General features: G+C 40.5%; 1 protein-coding gene across 1 annotated transcript in view; it reads right to left on the reverse strand.

The window, feature by feature from the left end:
• Window positions 1-972: 972 nt before the first annotated feature.
• The window catches only part of LOC311515872 (Y+L amino acid transporter 2-like), a 40338-nt gene continuing 26830 nt past the window's right edge, over window positions 973-14480 (reverse strand). Inside the window, exons 7-10 of the mRNA XM_084619320.1 lie at window positions 12712-12808; window positions 6975-7124; window positions 4191-4374; window positions 973-2988 (exon numbers count right to left, since the gene is read on the reverse strand). Of these exons, the coding sequence (XP_084475446.1) occupies window positions 2897-2988; window positions 4191-4374; window positions 6975-7124; window positions 12712-12808 (523 nt within the window). The 3' untranslated portion in view covers window positions 973-2896. The remainder of the gene's footprint in view (window positions 2989-4190; window positions 4375-6974; window positions 7125-12711; window positions 12809-14480) is intronic.

A 14480-nucleotide genomic window follows, 5' to 3' on the forward strand; every position in this document is an offset into this window, starting at 1 on the left:
TTCCAGGTGGAACGAGAAGTGCAAAATGGCATTTAAAGGAAGGAAAAAAGCCTATTAAAAAAACCCAACAAAAATACAATGAATAGTGAAGATCTAATGAAGTATAAAAGTAGTAAGGCAATAGTACAAATAATTATAAAAAAGCAAAGAAAGAGTGTTGAAGGAAGTACTGTGGGTAGATGAACAAAGATACCAAGATATCAGAAGTATACAGGCAAATTACAATGAATGGAATTCAGACTGAGAGTAGCCACATCCCAGGTCTTATGGGGAGTGACAACATAGTTAGAAGTTCTGATAATGAGAAAAGAGGAGTTTTAGCAGAAACTTACCAAGGGATGAGTAATGATCAAAGTGAAGTTTTCCTCAAGATTAAAAGACAATTCACTGAAGAGAGTCATGATCTATTATGTAAGATAATATTCATATATCTCTCTGAAAGCACTTTGAGTGCTATCTTGGAACCAATTATATGGGAGAAAGGAGTGATACTGGAAGGGTGGAAACATGCAATAATAATTCCAATATGAAAACTAGGCAAACTATCCACAAAAGTGGATGCCTATAGACCAATTGCCCTTACATCCTGTCTGGTAAAATTATGGACAGAAGGGTGAATAAAAGATTGGCTGCCTATTTGGAAAACAATGGCATTATAGATAAGGTGCACAGTGGTTTTAGGCAAGGAAGATGCACCATGTATCACATTGCTAAATTAGAAGCTGAAATACAAAAAAGTATGAGACACAAGGGTTTCATGATAGCTGTCTTTCCAGATATTGAAAAGGCATATGCCATGCCATGGAGAAAAGGCTTATTGTACAAAGTAGGGGCACTAGCATCAGGGGAAGAATGTATGAGTGTATTAGAGAATTTTTGAGTAAAGGACCATGCAGGTCAGAGTTGGGAAAGTTATGTTGAATATATATAATATTAAAAATGGTACACCACAGAGAAGTGTTATCAGCCCAACTTTATTTACTATTATGATAAATGATCTCCCAAAACACATAAGTGCTGGGGTAGGTGTCACTCTATTCACAGATGATTGTGCTCTGTGGGTTAGGAGCAGGAATACTGAGGTGGCAGAAAAGAGAATCAACAAAGCATTATCGGAGACCTCTGACTGAGGAAATGCATGGAGTTTCAAATTCTCCACTGCTAAAACTGTAAAGGATTGAGCTTTACAAAAAGGAAAGTTACAAAGGAATGTAAACTGTGTCCGTATGGAGAATACAGTAAATAGATATGGTTAAAAGGTTTGAATTCTTAGGGATAATATCGGATACTAACAGGTTTCAGAGTAACAGCCGTGTTAGTCTGTATTTGCAAAAAGAAAAGGAGTACTTGTGGCACCTTAGAGACTAACCAATTTATTTGAGCATGAGCTTTCGTGAGCTACAGCTCACTTCATCGGATGCTCGCTCAAATAAATTGGTTAGTCTCTAAGGTGCCACAAGTACTCCTTTTCTTTTTATCGGATACTAAATTACTTTGGAAAGATCATATAAGCTATGTTACAGACAAATGTACAGGAAGGATTAACCGGTTAAAAAAAGTCTTTGTATGACTAATTGCGGGGTGGATAAGAAAACACTGTTGGTGGTAATCAGAACCAGTTGTTGATTATATCTGCCATGCTTCTGGGTCAGCATCAAAATCAGAACTTACAGAAAAGAGATTTAATACAAGCCCAGGTGCTATGACTTCTGTGTGGTGCATTTATTACAACACCTATAAGTGCTACAGATAGTGTAAGTGGCATGTCACTAAAAGCTATGAACAAAACTATTGGATCTATCTTTCTGGAACTGCAATGATGAAAGTATCAAATATATATATATGAGGATTGTTGGGAATTAGATAAGAGAACTATAGCATCATGATGTTGGAACTCCACATGCCATTTGAGTTAAAGTGTGGATGCAGGAGTTGAAAGACAAGGAAAAGTTGAACTATTCCACAACGAGTTGACCTGCAAGAGATCTAGCATACCTGTGACAACAACTATGTGAACTAATTTGTCACCTGAAATGCTTCTACTGCAAAAAGATGATAATTGTTGCATGTCCTCACACAAGGTATAGCACAGAGCTTTTATTTTTCAGATAGTCCACTTCCCTTGTGTTCTTCTTGTAACCAAATTAAATGTGTCTGCTGGGATCTACTTAGGGGAACATGGATTAGATTATTTTTTTTGTTCTAGAGATGCATTTATACTTTGAAAATGCTTGCCTGCCTATTTAAACTTTTTTGCTGAGAAACAAATTTTCTAACTGCAATACAATTCTTAAATTTATATTGTGACTTTCTGAGCATTGGCCTGCTAAACCCAGGGTTGTGAGTTCAATCCTTGAGGGGGCCATTTAGGGATCTGGGGCAAAAAACCAAAAACAATATTGGGGATTGTGCCTGCTTTGAGCAGGGGGTTGTACTAGATGACCTCCTGAGGTCCCTTCCAACCCTGATATTCTATGATTCTATTATTCTCCCACCTCAGCTTTAGAAATGTAAATCTAGTAAGTGTCTGATTTGCATTATATTCTTTCATTTGTCTTTTTATTTCTCAAGCTTCTGCTTTACACTGGATAGATTTATTCCAAAAGGCTTACAAAAACTAACACTTATGTAACATGAAGTGCTTATTCATACAGTGCTTTATATTTTCAAAGCACTTCACAATCATCAGCTAATCATCAGCATTAATGAACAAAGTTAGAAAAAAATCCTGTTGAACAGGGATTGGTAAATACCCTTGGCAGTGAAGGGGCTAATAAAATAAGCACAGAAATAATTAACATCAAACTGATGCACAGTGTAATTGTTGGTGCTTTTGTGCTACACAAAGAATTTCAGACTCTAAAAATGCTTCAAGTATGAAAATGTCCAGACAACCCTATCTGGCTTTAGCTTCTGTCTGATCCACTTGAGTGTCCAAGTCTGTCAGACAACAGTAGAACAACATCTGAACATATTTTGTTGTTGTGGCTGCAAGATAAAAAAAACACATTAATGAGACAAAGTTACAATAGAACTTTGATCTTTTATAAACTTTGTGTCCAAGGATATCAAAGCACTGTACAAACATTAGTTAAGCTTTGCAACCCCTCTGTGAAGCGGATTAAATCCATGTTTCCAATGGGTAAATCATTCACAGAGACATCAAAGCCCAACTTTGAAATTCTTACTTTTTAATCAGCCCTTCACTGAATTTAATGGAAATTTGTAAGAGCTGGGATCAAACTGAACAAGGAGCTCAGGACTGAGCCTTTCAAAACTAGTCTGTGAGTCAGTAGCAGAGATATGCATAATCCTCTGCAGCCACTAGTTTCTGAACCTGAGTCCACTAAATTAATGATTTAATAATTTAGGAAACTTTCTGCTGATGTCTACAAGCTCAAAACCTCACATCAGCTTATTTATACAAGTTATGGCATCTGTCCCATCCTACACACACACACACACACACACAACCACTTTTTCAATTGTTCCTGGAAGAGAACACCCAGAAATAAGTATATGTACAGCCCTACAGGACCACCAATTTTTTCCCCAATGCAAATGTTAGCCCCTTACCAATCTCAAATATCCATCATTATAGCAGAATTCACATTTTAACTGGGTACCAAAAAAGGTGGTCTCCTCTAACTCAGATACTATACTAATTGGTCAGTCAGTGAAACAATACAGTGATGTGGTACTTTCAGCCCTCCAGGAGACCAAACATGAATGAGTTTAGTCTTTAGAGACAAGGTGGGTGAGGTAATATCTTGCTGGACCAACTTCTGTTGGTGAGAGACACAAGCTTTTGAGCTTACACAGAGCTCTTCTTCTGTCTTCAACACTAGGAGGACTTTTGACTGAGCCAACGTAAATTATTCCTTCATAATGACTTATAATTAATGTATTGTAATATTTTTATTGTATCTACATGAAGGAAAATTCTGTAAAGTTGCATGGTTCAGGTTATTTTTTCCTCTAAAACATTTCACAAACTCAGCAAAACTTCCTAGACATGTTATGTGATATATATTAAAAATCTCAGAGGGAACAAATTTTACAAAAATCCAGAAAAAATAGCTAAGTTTTTTTTTTATGTTTTCTGACAAGATTCTCACAATTTATATTTACAGGTGCCTGCACGTAGAGATGTACATATTCACATACTAATGTAAACCTACATTGCTTACCAGAGAGCCACTGAAGACATTTAGGTTTCTTTTCAGATGGTAAATAGACTCCCAAATAATATGCAGGAATTCCAGAGAGGGCTATGCCAATTCCAATGAGAGCATGGATTGTATTGCTATAGAGAGGAACCATGACGAGGAAGATGGAACATAAACAGTATACTACAGGAAAGAAGAGGCTGAGCTGCAGATACAAAAAGATCAATGTGAATTAAAAGAAGCAATCAAACATACTGTTGAAAAATGTGAGGCCTTACACACTGAAATGCTAATGAGGCTTGCCTGTAAGGCTTGCTTGGCCTGGAAGAGGGAGGGAAGCTAAAAAAGGGAAAGCTGTTACAGGAAGGAGCGGTGAAGAAGAGGTGGGTTGCTTCACCTCATAGACTACTGACAACAGAGACACATCAGCCAAAAGGAAGACACTGTCCCTAAAGCTGTACCGACCAGCTGTGAAGCAAGATGCCCCAAGAGGATGGGCTGGAGTTAGATCCTAATAAAAGACAATAGACCTATTAATAGGCCAAGCCCAAAAAGCTGAATCTAGAAAGATGGGCTAGAGACAGGCCACCTTTCCCTTCACTTGGAAGGACCTTTCTTTTGCCTCTTTTTTGGTTTAACTTGAGGACCCTTCATATACTACAAAGTGGGGGGAAGGACATTATAAATGACTTGAAGAGTCTGGAGGAGAATTGGGGGATCACCTCTGCCCCCCAGGTGTAAATGCATGTGTGTGTCTGTATCTGTCCATTCTGTTTCCAGGATGGCACAAACTCAGCTCCAATTGCCATTTATGAGAGATCCACAAATGCAGTAAGAGCAGAGCACTGAAGCTGAGCACTACCATGTAGGGAATTTTTTCTCTAAGCTTTGAGTACAGAATTTTTATCATTTGTATGTCAGAACTTGAATGAACCCAGCTTGACTTTCAAGAGTCTAGAGTTTGCAGAGTTGACAGTTAGAAACACAAAATTTTGCTTGTAAAATCAGCAAATCTGATATGGAAATAACTGGAAAACAAATAGGGAAGTCCATAATAAACTTTTTTACAGATTCATTTCTCAAAGTAGAACCACACTGATACCTCGCCACTGTTCTCAAGAACAGCCTTTCACAACATCATGACATTTTAAGAGCTAGCTGTAATGTATAAGACAGAGAAAGAGGTTTTGTATAAATATTATTTTTATGTAAATAAAATGTAAATTGAGGAAAACAATACACTGTGAGTGCACAAAATTCCATGCAAAAATATGAGGTCAGCTAAGCAGGCAAAGAGTAACAGAAATTGATAAATTGGCACCCATAGTCAGCTTAGATAAACTCTCTGCATGCACTCTTGGGTGTACTGAAGTCTATGGCAAAATTCCCATTGATTTAAATACGGTCAGGATTTCACTCTCTCTCCTCTCTTCTGCCTATTAGCTGGAGAGTTTGTAAATTAAGTGTGAAGACAATAAATTTTATCAAGGCTATTTGTTGTCAAGCAGGGCTGCATATAGTAAAGTGTGGAATCCAATAGTTCATTTTTACAACTTTTTGTGGGCTGCAGCAGACCGATGAGCAGCTTATGTTTTGTCGGTCTGATATCCAACAGAAAGCAGAGCTGGCTGGTCAAAAAACAGGAAAAATTTGAGCAAAAGTTTCCCCTGTTGCTTGTTGTGATGTGTGGTTTTTTGTTGTGTTTTTTACATTCAAAATTTGAATGAAATTTTCAAACTTGACATTAAAAAAATTGACTAGCTTTGGAGAATTAGAAAGTTGACTAGCTTTAGAGAATGTACTTCAATGCTGATTGTACACAAGAGTTCTATTTTTGTGGTAGATGCTGGATAGGAATCAAAACATTGCGCTCTTTAATAACACAGAGACAAAAACTGATGCTGGTAAGGATGGTGCAGGAGACTGTGACAAGACAGAGTCAAAAATAAAAAGGTCTTTGGAAAAGCTCATGAAGGGGTATTAATTTGTATTCTATATTCACTTGTCTGACTGAATGTTACTGGGTAACACTCCTCTGTACTTGAAGAGTGTACAGGATACCATTTCCTGGAGGACCCAAGTAGCATTAATATACCTCACTCCCCCACTACCATATGTATCTTGGATGGCAAAATATATATGGATGAGGGAAGAGGAAGTAAAGTACTAGTCCTACAAAAGAAGGAGAGGTGGAACTATTGTCTGGCAGCTCAGAATTTCCCAAACTATGAGAGGTATAATCCAACCTGAATATCGAACTGTGTCAGAGTCCTAGGCACCCTGGCTGTAACTATGGCAATGTAGAGATCCACTATGAGAAAAAATTATTAAACAAAAATAAGGGCCCATCCAGCTTACACACGATGGATTAAGGAGCCTAGACAATTTCATTTTAAAAGCAAAGAGGGTTTTATCTGATGAAGTGAGCTGTAGCTCACGAAAGCTTATGCTCAAATAAATTGGTTAGTCTCTAAGGTACCACAAGTCCTCCTTTTCTTTTTGCGAATACAGACTAACACGGCTGCTACTCTGAAAGAAGCAAAAATGAGTCACAAAATCAATAAATGTCAATTTTTATACTGTATATAGCAAAAATGCCATAATAGATATCCTTCTGAAAGCTGGAATACAATTTGCTCCTTAACTTGTGACAATGTATGTTAAAAGGACTTATGTGGCTAAAAAGAGTAGCATATAAGGGAAGTGCTGACACATCCTTAGTACTAAGGATATATACTGTAATGTATATACAAACAGATGCATTGACTGTATATTATGTTTTATTTCCTTCTGTAATGTACTTACTTTAATAGGCCGTGGCCTATCAGGCTGAGTATGTCTCAGGTATATTAATCCTGCAATAGACAGCCCAACATACAGCCAGTAGTTGAAGCTGTAGTAATTAATGAGGACAAAGACATCTTCCACAAGGAGGTAGAGCAAAGTCATGAAACCCTACAGACATAAAAAGGGGGGGGGAGCCTTTTTAAGTAACAAAATAGTTTTCTTATGAAACAAAAACATACTATATATTAATTACTATATATCAAAGGCCTGATTTTTAGTGGTGGTGAGCTCTTAAGTTCCAACTGAAATCACTGGGAGCTGTGGTCTCAGAACCGCTAAGAAATCTATAAGTGCACGGGTGGACAGTGCTCAGGGAATCAGCAGCTGTTCTGTATTTCGTTTTCTCCTCACTGCTCAAAGTGTGGTCCCATACCTTATTTACCTTACACCAGTCAAATCCTGCTCTGAAGACAGAACCATTGATTTCCTCATGGGCTTGTCTATGGTGCTCATCAGCATACTATCTGAGTGCTTCACAAACATTAGTTTATCCTCACAACACCCACGTGAGGTGAGGAGGTCATATCCCCATTTTACATATGGGAAACTGAGGCATAGAGGGACTACAGGTCAAAAATTTCCACCTATGTGGTGTCTAACTTGAGACACCTAGAACCTGTGTTGACAGAGTTCTGAACATTATACAGTGCTCTATATAAAGCATGGCTCTCATTGACTTCAGTTATATCAGTGAGTGCTCAACACTACTGCAAATCACATCCAGGGTCTCAAGTCAGGAACCCAGAAAAAGAAGAACAGATAATTAGTGACCACCTGTGAATAGTATGGTCTAGGGACTTGCCTAGCATCACAGTGGAATATCTGAGAGAGGCAGGGACAGAATCCAGTTCTTCAGGGTGACATTCAGCTGCCTTAACGATGAGGCCATCCTTTCTCTTCCTGAAATTCTCTGGCTCATTCATGACTCCCCTTCCAACTTCTAAATTAGGCAAGGACCCAACAAACAACAACCTCATTCAGAACACAGCCCTGATCTATCCCCAGAGCAGATCCATTGTGGGCACTGAATTAGGTAGGGTCCAGTAGTTAAAAATAGTATGTGATCATGCAATTAATGACTGTTTCATAATGCACACAAAGGGGCACAGCCAGTTTTTCTGGCTTGGCCTGGCTTTTGAGTACTTGACTATGCAACCTTAATAATGTTCTTTTGATGTACTTTATGTGTAATTTCCTCATTTTTAAAAGAAGCAAACTGAAAAAAAATTCCATCATGTGGCATCATACTGACACCCACATGGTTCATCAGCCACATTGGAATCTTTGGACCCACTTCACAGACCTCTGCCCCTTGAACTAGCAGAGTAACTGGTAGCAATAGTAGTTTGTCATTTTCTCTGTAGACCAGCACTAGAGGGGGATGAGCCCATAGGTGCCGACTCCGTGAGTGCTCCGGGGCTGAAGCACCCCCGGGGAAAAATCGGTGGGTGCTCTGCACACACCGGCAACTCCCCGCCCCACCCCATCCCAGCGCACCTCCGCCTCCTCCTCTGAGCGCACTGCTTCTTCCCTTAGCTCCCACCTCTTCCCACCGCAAAACAGCTGTTTTGTGGCGGCAAGTGCTGGGAGGGAAGGGGGAGGAGAGGGAATGCGGCGCGCTTGGGGAAGAGGCAGGGCCGGGGCGGGGATTTGGGGAAGGATTCCAATAGGGGCAGGGAGGGGGTGGAGTTGGGGCAGGGCAGGGGCGGGAGGAGGCGCGAGCTTCCACCAGCACTGGGAAAAGTTGGCCCCTATGGATGAGACATCCACTTTGCCAGTGGATTTTACAGATATGCTGCCAGCAGAGGAATGGTGAGACTCAGGAATCTTGAGTTCCATTCTAGGTGATGGAAGGGAGTGTACTCTAGTGGTCACAGAGCCTTCTGCCTGCCCTCCCCCACACTGCCAAGCTTGACTCCTGTTTTCCCAGCCCCTCCAATCTTTAACTGTTCCAGTCCTTGTCTCTGGATCCTTCTCTTTGCCTATCCAGTCCCAGTCTCCACTCCTCAGGCTTCTCGTCCCAGTCTCTTCTTGGCTCCCAATCATTCCCAGCCTCTCCACCCCACTGGTTCACTGTCCAAGTCTCCTGGCCCAGCTAATCCTATTTTCTCTTTCCTCTCCCCTCTTCTGCCCTCCAGCCCCAGTCTCATGAGACTCCTTATCCAATCTGTTCCCTCCCCCCCAGAATCCAGTTCTCCAGGGTGACATTCAGCTGCCTTAACGATGAGGCCATCCTTTCTCTTCCTGAAATTCCCTGGCTCATTCATGACTCCCCTTCCAACTTCTAAATTAGGCAAGGACCCAACAAACAACAACCTGCTCCCAGGCCCACCTCTTGTCCTCTCTGCATTTGAGTCCGGAGGCTTCCACCTCCATTCTGCCTGGGTGCCAGCAGTTTGAGGGGGCGGGGGGGTCATTGAGGCTATGTCTACACAGGACTAAAAGACACTTGGCCTTGGGCTGCAAGAGTGGAGACACGGGAGCTTGGGCTTCAGGCTGACCCTGATCGTCTACACAGCAATTTTTTTTTTTTTTTTTTTAGCCCCACAGTCTGAGTCCTACAAGCCCAAGTCAGCTGATCCAGGACGGCCACGGCCACGGCGTGGGTCTTTTATCCCTGTGTAGATGTACCCTTCGAGCACAGGAGAGAGACGCTCCCTGCTCTCTGTTCTAGTGTCTAGTCCAACCCCAGCCCAGAACAGCTGGGAGCAGCCACTAAGAGGAACGTTCTGCTTCATCCCTGTTGCTCTGGGCTGGTGGAAGCATGGGCAATTGCTCAATGGGGACAGTCAATTTGATCAACAGTAGGAGCTCTGAAGGGATGGAGCATGCACAGTGAGTACTGAATTTTCAGAGATTTTAGCAGCTAAAAACTGAAGAAGTCTCTCCTAAGCATGTGTTAATGGAGACTCTGAAAAGGCTTGTCTCTTGGCCAAATTTGGGCAGATTTTCACAAGGTCAGCAAAAGGCACATCCCTGACACAAAGGCCACTCACTCCTCTTCTGAATTTCAGATAATTACTCCAAAGCACATGGGCACCAGAGCTGTTCAAAATAAATTTTTTTAAAAATCACCATGATTTTTTAAATTGGGCAAAACATTATCATTCCCTAGCCTCATTCTCAGAGGTTGCTGGACTGTTTTGGTGGAAATTTTCCAAAATATTGATGCCTGAGGCAGACATCTGGCATGTAAAATTTCAGCCCAAGTGGTTACATTTTGGCAAAGTTATAAGCAATACTAAACAAAGCGTCATAATCGGGACCGTTAGGCAACCTCAGTAACAGTCAGTGCTACTGGCCTTGGGTATATTTTAAGAGCATATTAAAATAGGCTACCCAGGCAGGCCTGTACTCACATGAGCACACCTACAACTTCCTACAGTATCTTTCTGTCACGCCCCTTGCTCCCCTTCATGAATGCTTCTCTGAGGAATAGCCTGGGCTTGAAGTTACCCCAGGAGCTTTGTCATGGAATTGTTCAAGTGAACTGTAAGGCAACCTTTATGAAAAAACTTAGTCAGTCCTCTGGGTGGCTACTGAACACAGAGTTCAATGTCATCACTCATTCTTTCTTTCTTTTCTCCTTTGGACTGTTAGATTTGTCAAATTTGCAAACTTTACTCATTTTATCTAATGTACTTTATTTATCTAGGGCTTGATCCTGCCCCACAGAAGTCAATGGGAGTTATGACATGAGTTAAGTTTAATAGTAACAATAATAACACCACCAATATTTATATAATTATTTTGTGTTCAAAGCACTTTACAAATATTAGTCAGTCTTCACATCTCTCTGGTAAGGTAGGCAAATATGTATTGTTTTCCTCCTTTACGGATGAGGAAACTGAGGCGGAGATGTTCAACTGATTTGCCCAAAGCTAGAAGAGGAGTCAATATCAGAGCCATAATTAGAACTGAGGAACTCCTAGCTCACATTCTTGGGCTCAAGTCCACCGGACAACACAATACAACAATTTTAACTTTTAAATATCTGCCTTGGAACAAACACTGTATAGTACATTGTATTCCTGTGCACTGAGAACAATTAAGCAAAGATTCTCTTCCTTGTACTAGAATGCTCCTCTTTTTGAGCTTTCTACAAACAATTGGACTTCAATGAAAGTTATGGTATTTAGCCCAAAAGACTGCAGAACTGAGTCCAGATGTGATTAAGCCTAAAATCTCTGAATCTTAACCACTGATTTATTAAAGAGCTCAACTGAAGGAGTGCATTCTTCCCTTAATAAACACAGAAAACTTCTATTCTGATAAATGGGAATTATGTTCACATGTTAAGAGAACAAACCCTTCCCTCTGATACAAGTGTAATTCCCACTAGTGGGAATATTCAGACTCAAATGACTCATTCCTAGATTCCTACATTAAGGCAAAAAGGCACTTTGATCATCTGCATAAGACAGGCTAAAGAATTTCACCAAGTGAAATGAATACTTTAATAAACAACAATAAATGCTTTATATTGGCTTGTGCCCCTTCACTTTAATCTATTCGATTTCTGGATTAGTACTTGCAATCATTTGTTCTAATTTTGTATCTTACAGCTCCTTGTCCCTGTGTCCCACAATCTCATTTACAAGGAAATGTCAATCTTGCTCCATAACATCTCATTTTAATTTCTAAATAAGATTTTAAAAATATCTACAAGTGCTCATCACAAAGAAGATTCCTTTGTGCAATTAGAGAAGAACAAAGTAAATATGGATGTAAAAGTCTAGCTTTAGGAACCCAATTTTAAATACTTTGATCCAAGTACTTTAAGTGCTGTGACAAATGTGTGTATATATTGTTTTAAAATTCTTATATACTTTAGCCCATGACTACATAAAATGTTCTTCATTGGGAAGCTGGTAGCATTTCATTGTGAGTCAATCTTCCTCTTACTCAAAGCTAACTAAACTCATTCTCTTTTTAGCGTGTGGTATTCACCTAAGAATTTCAGGTATGTGGCTTTGTGAATATGCAAATCCACACAAAGACTTAGGCTATGTACGTACTACAGCTTACGTCCATATTAGTTTTGTCAAAAGTGTGAATAAGCCACCTCCCTGAGCGGTGCAAGTTACACCGACCTAAGCACTGGAGTGGACAGCGCAATGTCGGCGGGAGAGTTTCACTCGCCAACGTAGCTACCGCCGTTTGCAGGCCCTGGAGTAATTCAGTCAATGGGAGATCTCCCTCCTGCCGCCATAGAGCGTCTGCACTAGCCGTGCTGCAGTTGCGCAGCTGTAAGCGCTGTGGTGCAGCTCTAGAACAACTGCTCTCTATGTTGTTATGCATTTTAAACCTTCTCTTTTTTCTAACCTCGATCAGAATACACAGACTAATTAACGTTAAATCTGGTATAAACTGGGGATATTGCAACAAAAATTCAAACTATTTTTAAAACTGATTCAGATAAACCCCTACAGATGATTTTATAACTAGTTTGGGCTGATTAACCCTGTCCTCTGGGCCTAATTCTCATTCACACTGAGATCACTTTACCTGGGTGGCCTTAGTGTAAATGAGAATCAGGCCGTGTGGCTCCAACTGTTTTAAAAAACAATTTAGTTCAACTAGCCATTTTGGGGACAGGCCTGGAGAAATTGAGTGTAAAGGGGATTTTTAATACTTTACCATTTTGCGATTCCTAAAATAGTGAGGGAAGAAGTGGGGAAGTACTATTACTTACATTAAAGAAAAGAGCAGGGATTGGTGTGAAACACTTTATATGAATCAAACTCAAACTGTCAGGAAGGTGTCCTTCTCTGGCTCCAACATAAAAAAGCCTAACACAAAAGGAGAGAAAAAAGTCTAATTAGCCAAGCAGAGTCCTTCTGCTTTTCCACAAAGGCAGAACCAATTATCTTATTTTTTGTTGTTGTAAACATTTATGGAGAAAAATGCTTTTCTGTTGTAAGTACCATTCTTTTGTCCACCTTTGCCTTTCACTGAATAATAGACAGCGCTAATGTACATGCCAGGGCACAAAAACACCTCCATCATTAAGAAATGATTTGACTTAATGTGACAAATGTAGATCAGACTACTAGGTAATCAGAAGACTGCACTTGCCCCATTTTAAGTAGCTCTTCATTTGAGAGTTCCTATAATAAAATCTGTACTACTGACAATCGTACTTCACTGCAAGCATATGTTTACTGTAGAAACATTGCACATTTCATTGAAAGAACTTCCTGTAGCCTGAAATATACTGAATGCTATTGCTCCTAAAATGTCAAAAGTCCCTACCAGGACTATCAAAAGCCACCACAATGCTTAGAGAGGGGGCAATTTGACAGCAAAAAAGTATATAGTCCAGTCCAATCCTCTGTGCTGAGCACGCTTTCTTTTTAGGGGAGAGGAGCCATATCTGCACCTTTGCATAGCTGGAGAAGCTCCATGCAGTCTTTTAGATTATAAGCTCTTTGGGACTGGAATAATCATTTACTATATGTTTGCACAGCACTAGCACAAAGGAGCTTTGACCTTGTTTGCCTCTAGTCACGAGCACAACGTTTAACTAACTATCTGCTGGTTTCAGGGTAGCAGCCGTCTTAGTCTGTATTCGCAAAAAGAACAGGAGGACTTGTGGCACCTTAGAGACTAACCAATTTATCTGAGCATAAGCTTTCGTGAGCTACAGCTCACTTCATCGGATGCATTCAGGGGAAAATACAGTGGGGAGATTTATATACATAGAGAACATGAAACAATGGGTGTTACCATACAACTGTAACCAGAGTGATCACTTAAGGTAAGCTATTACCAGCAGGCGAGTGTGTGTGTGGGGGGGGACCTTTTGTAGTGATAATCAAGGTGGGCCATTTCCAGCAGTTGACAAGAACGTCTGAGGAACAGTGGGGGGTGGAGATAGCGGGGGGGATAAACATGGGGAAATAGTTTTACTTTGTGTAATGACCCATCCATTCCCAGTCTCTATTCAAGCCTAAGTTAATTGTATCCAGTTTGCAAATTAATTCCAATTCAGCAGTCTCTCGTTGGAGTCTGTTTCTGAAGTTTTTTTGTTGAAGTATTGCCTTTTTTAGGTTTGTAATCGAGTGACCAGAGAGATTGAAGTGTTCTCCAACTGGTTTTTGAATGTTATAATTCTTGAAGTCTGATTTGTGTCCATTTATTCTTTTACGTAGAGCCTGTCCAGTTTGACCAATGTACATGGCAGAGGGGCATTGCTGGCACATGTTGGCATATATCACATTGGTAGATGTGCAGGTGAACAAGCCTCTGATAGTGTGGCTGATGTGATTAGGCCCTATGATGGTGTCCCCTGAATAGATATGTGGACACAGTTGGCAATGGGCTTTGTTGCAAGGATAGGTTCCTGGGTTAGTGGTTCTGTTGTGTGGTGTGTGGTTGCTGGTGAGTATTTGCTTCAGGTTGGGGGGCTGTCTGTAAGCAAGGACTGGCCTGTCTCCCAAGATCTGTGAGAGTGATGGGTCA

Source organism: Lepidochelys olivacea, assembly GCF_965140295.1.
Source record: "Lepidochelys olivacea isolate rLepOli2 genome assembly, chromosome: 2".
NCBI lineage: Eukaryota > Metazoa > Chordata > Testudines > Cheloniidae > Lepidochelys > Lepidochelys olivacea.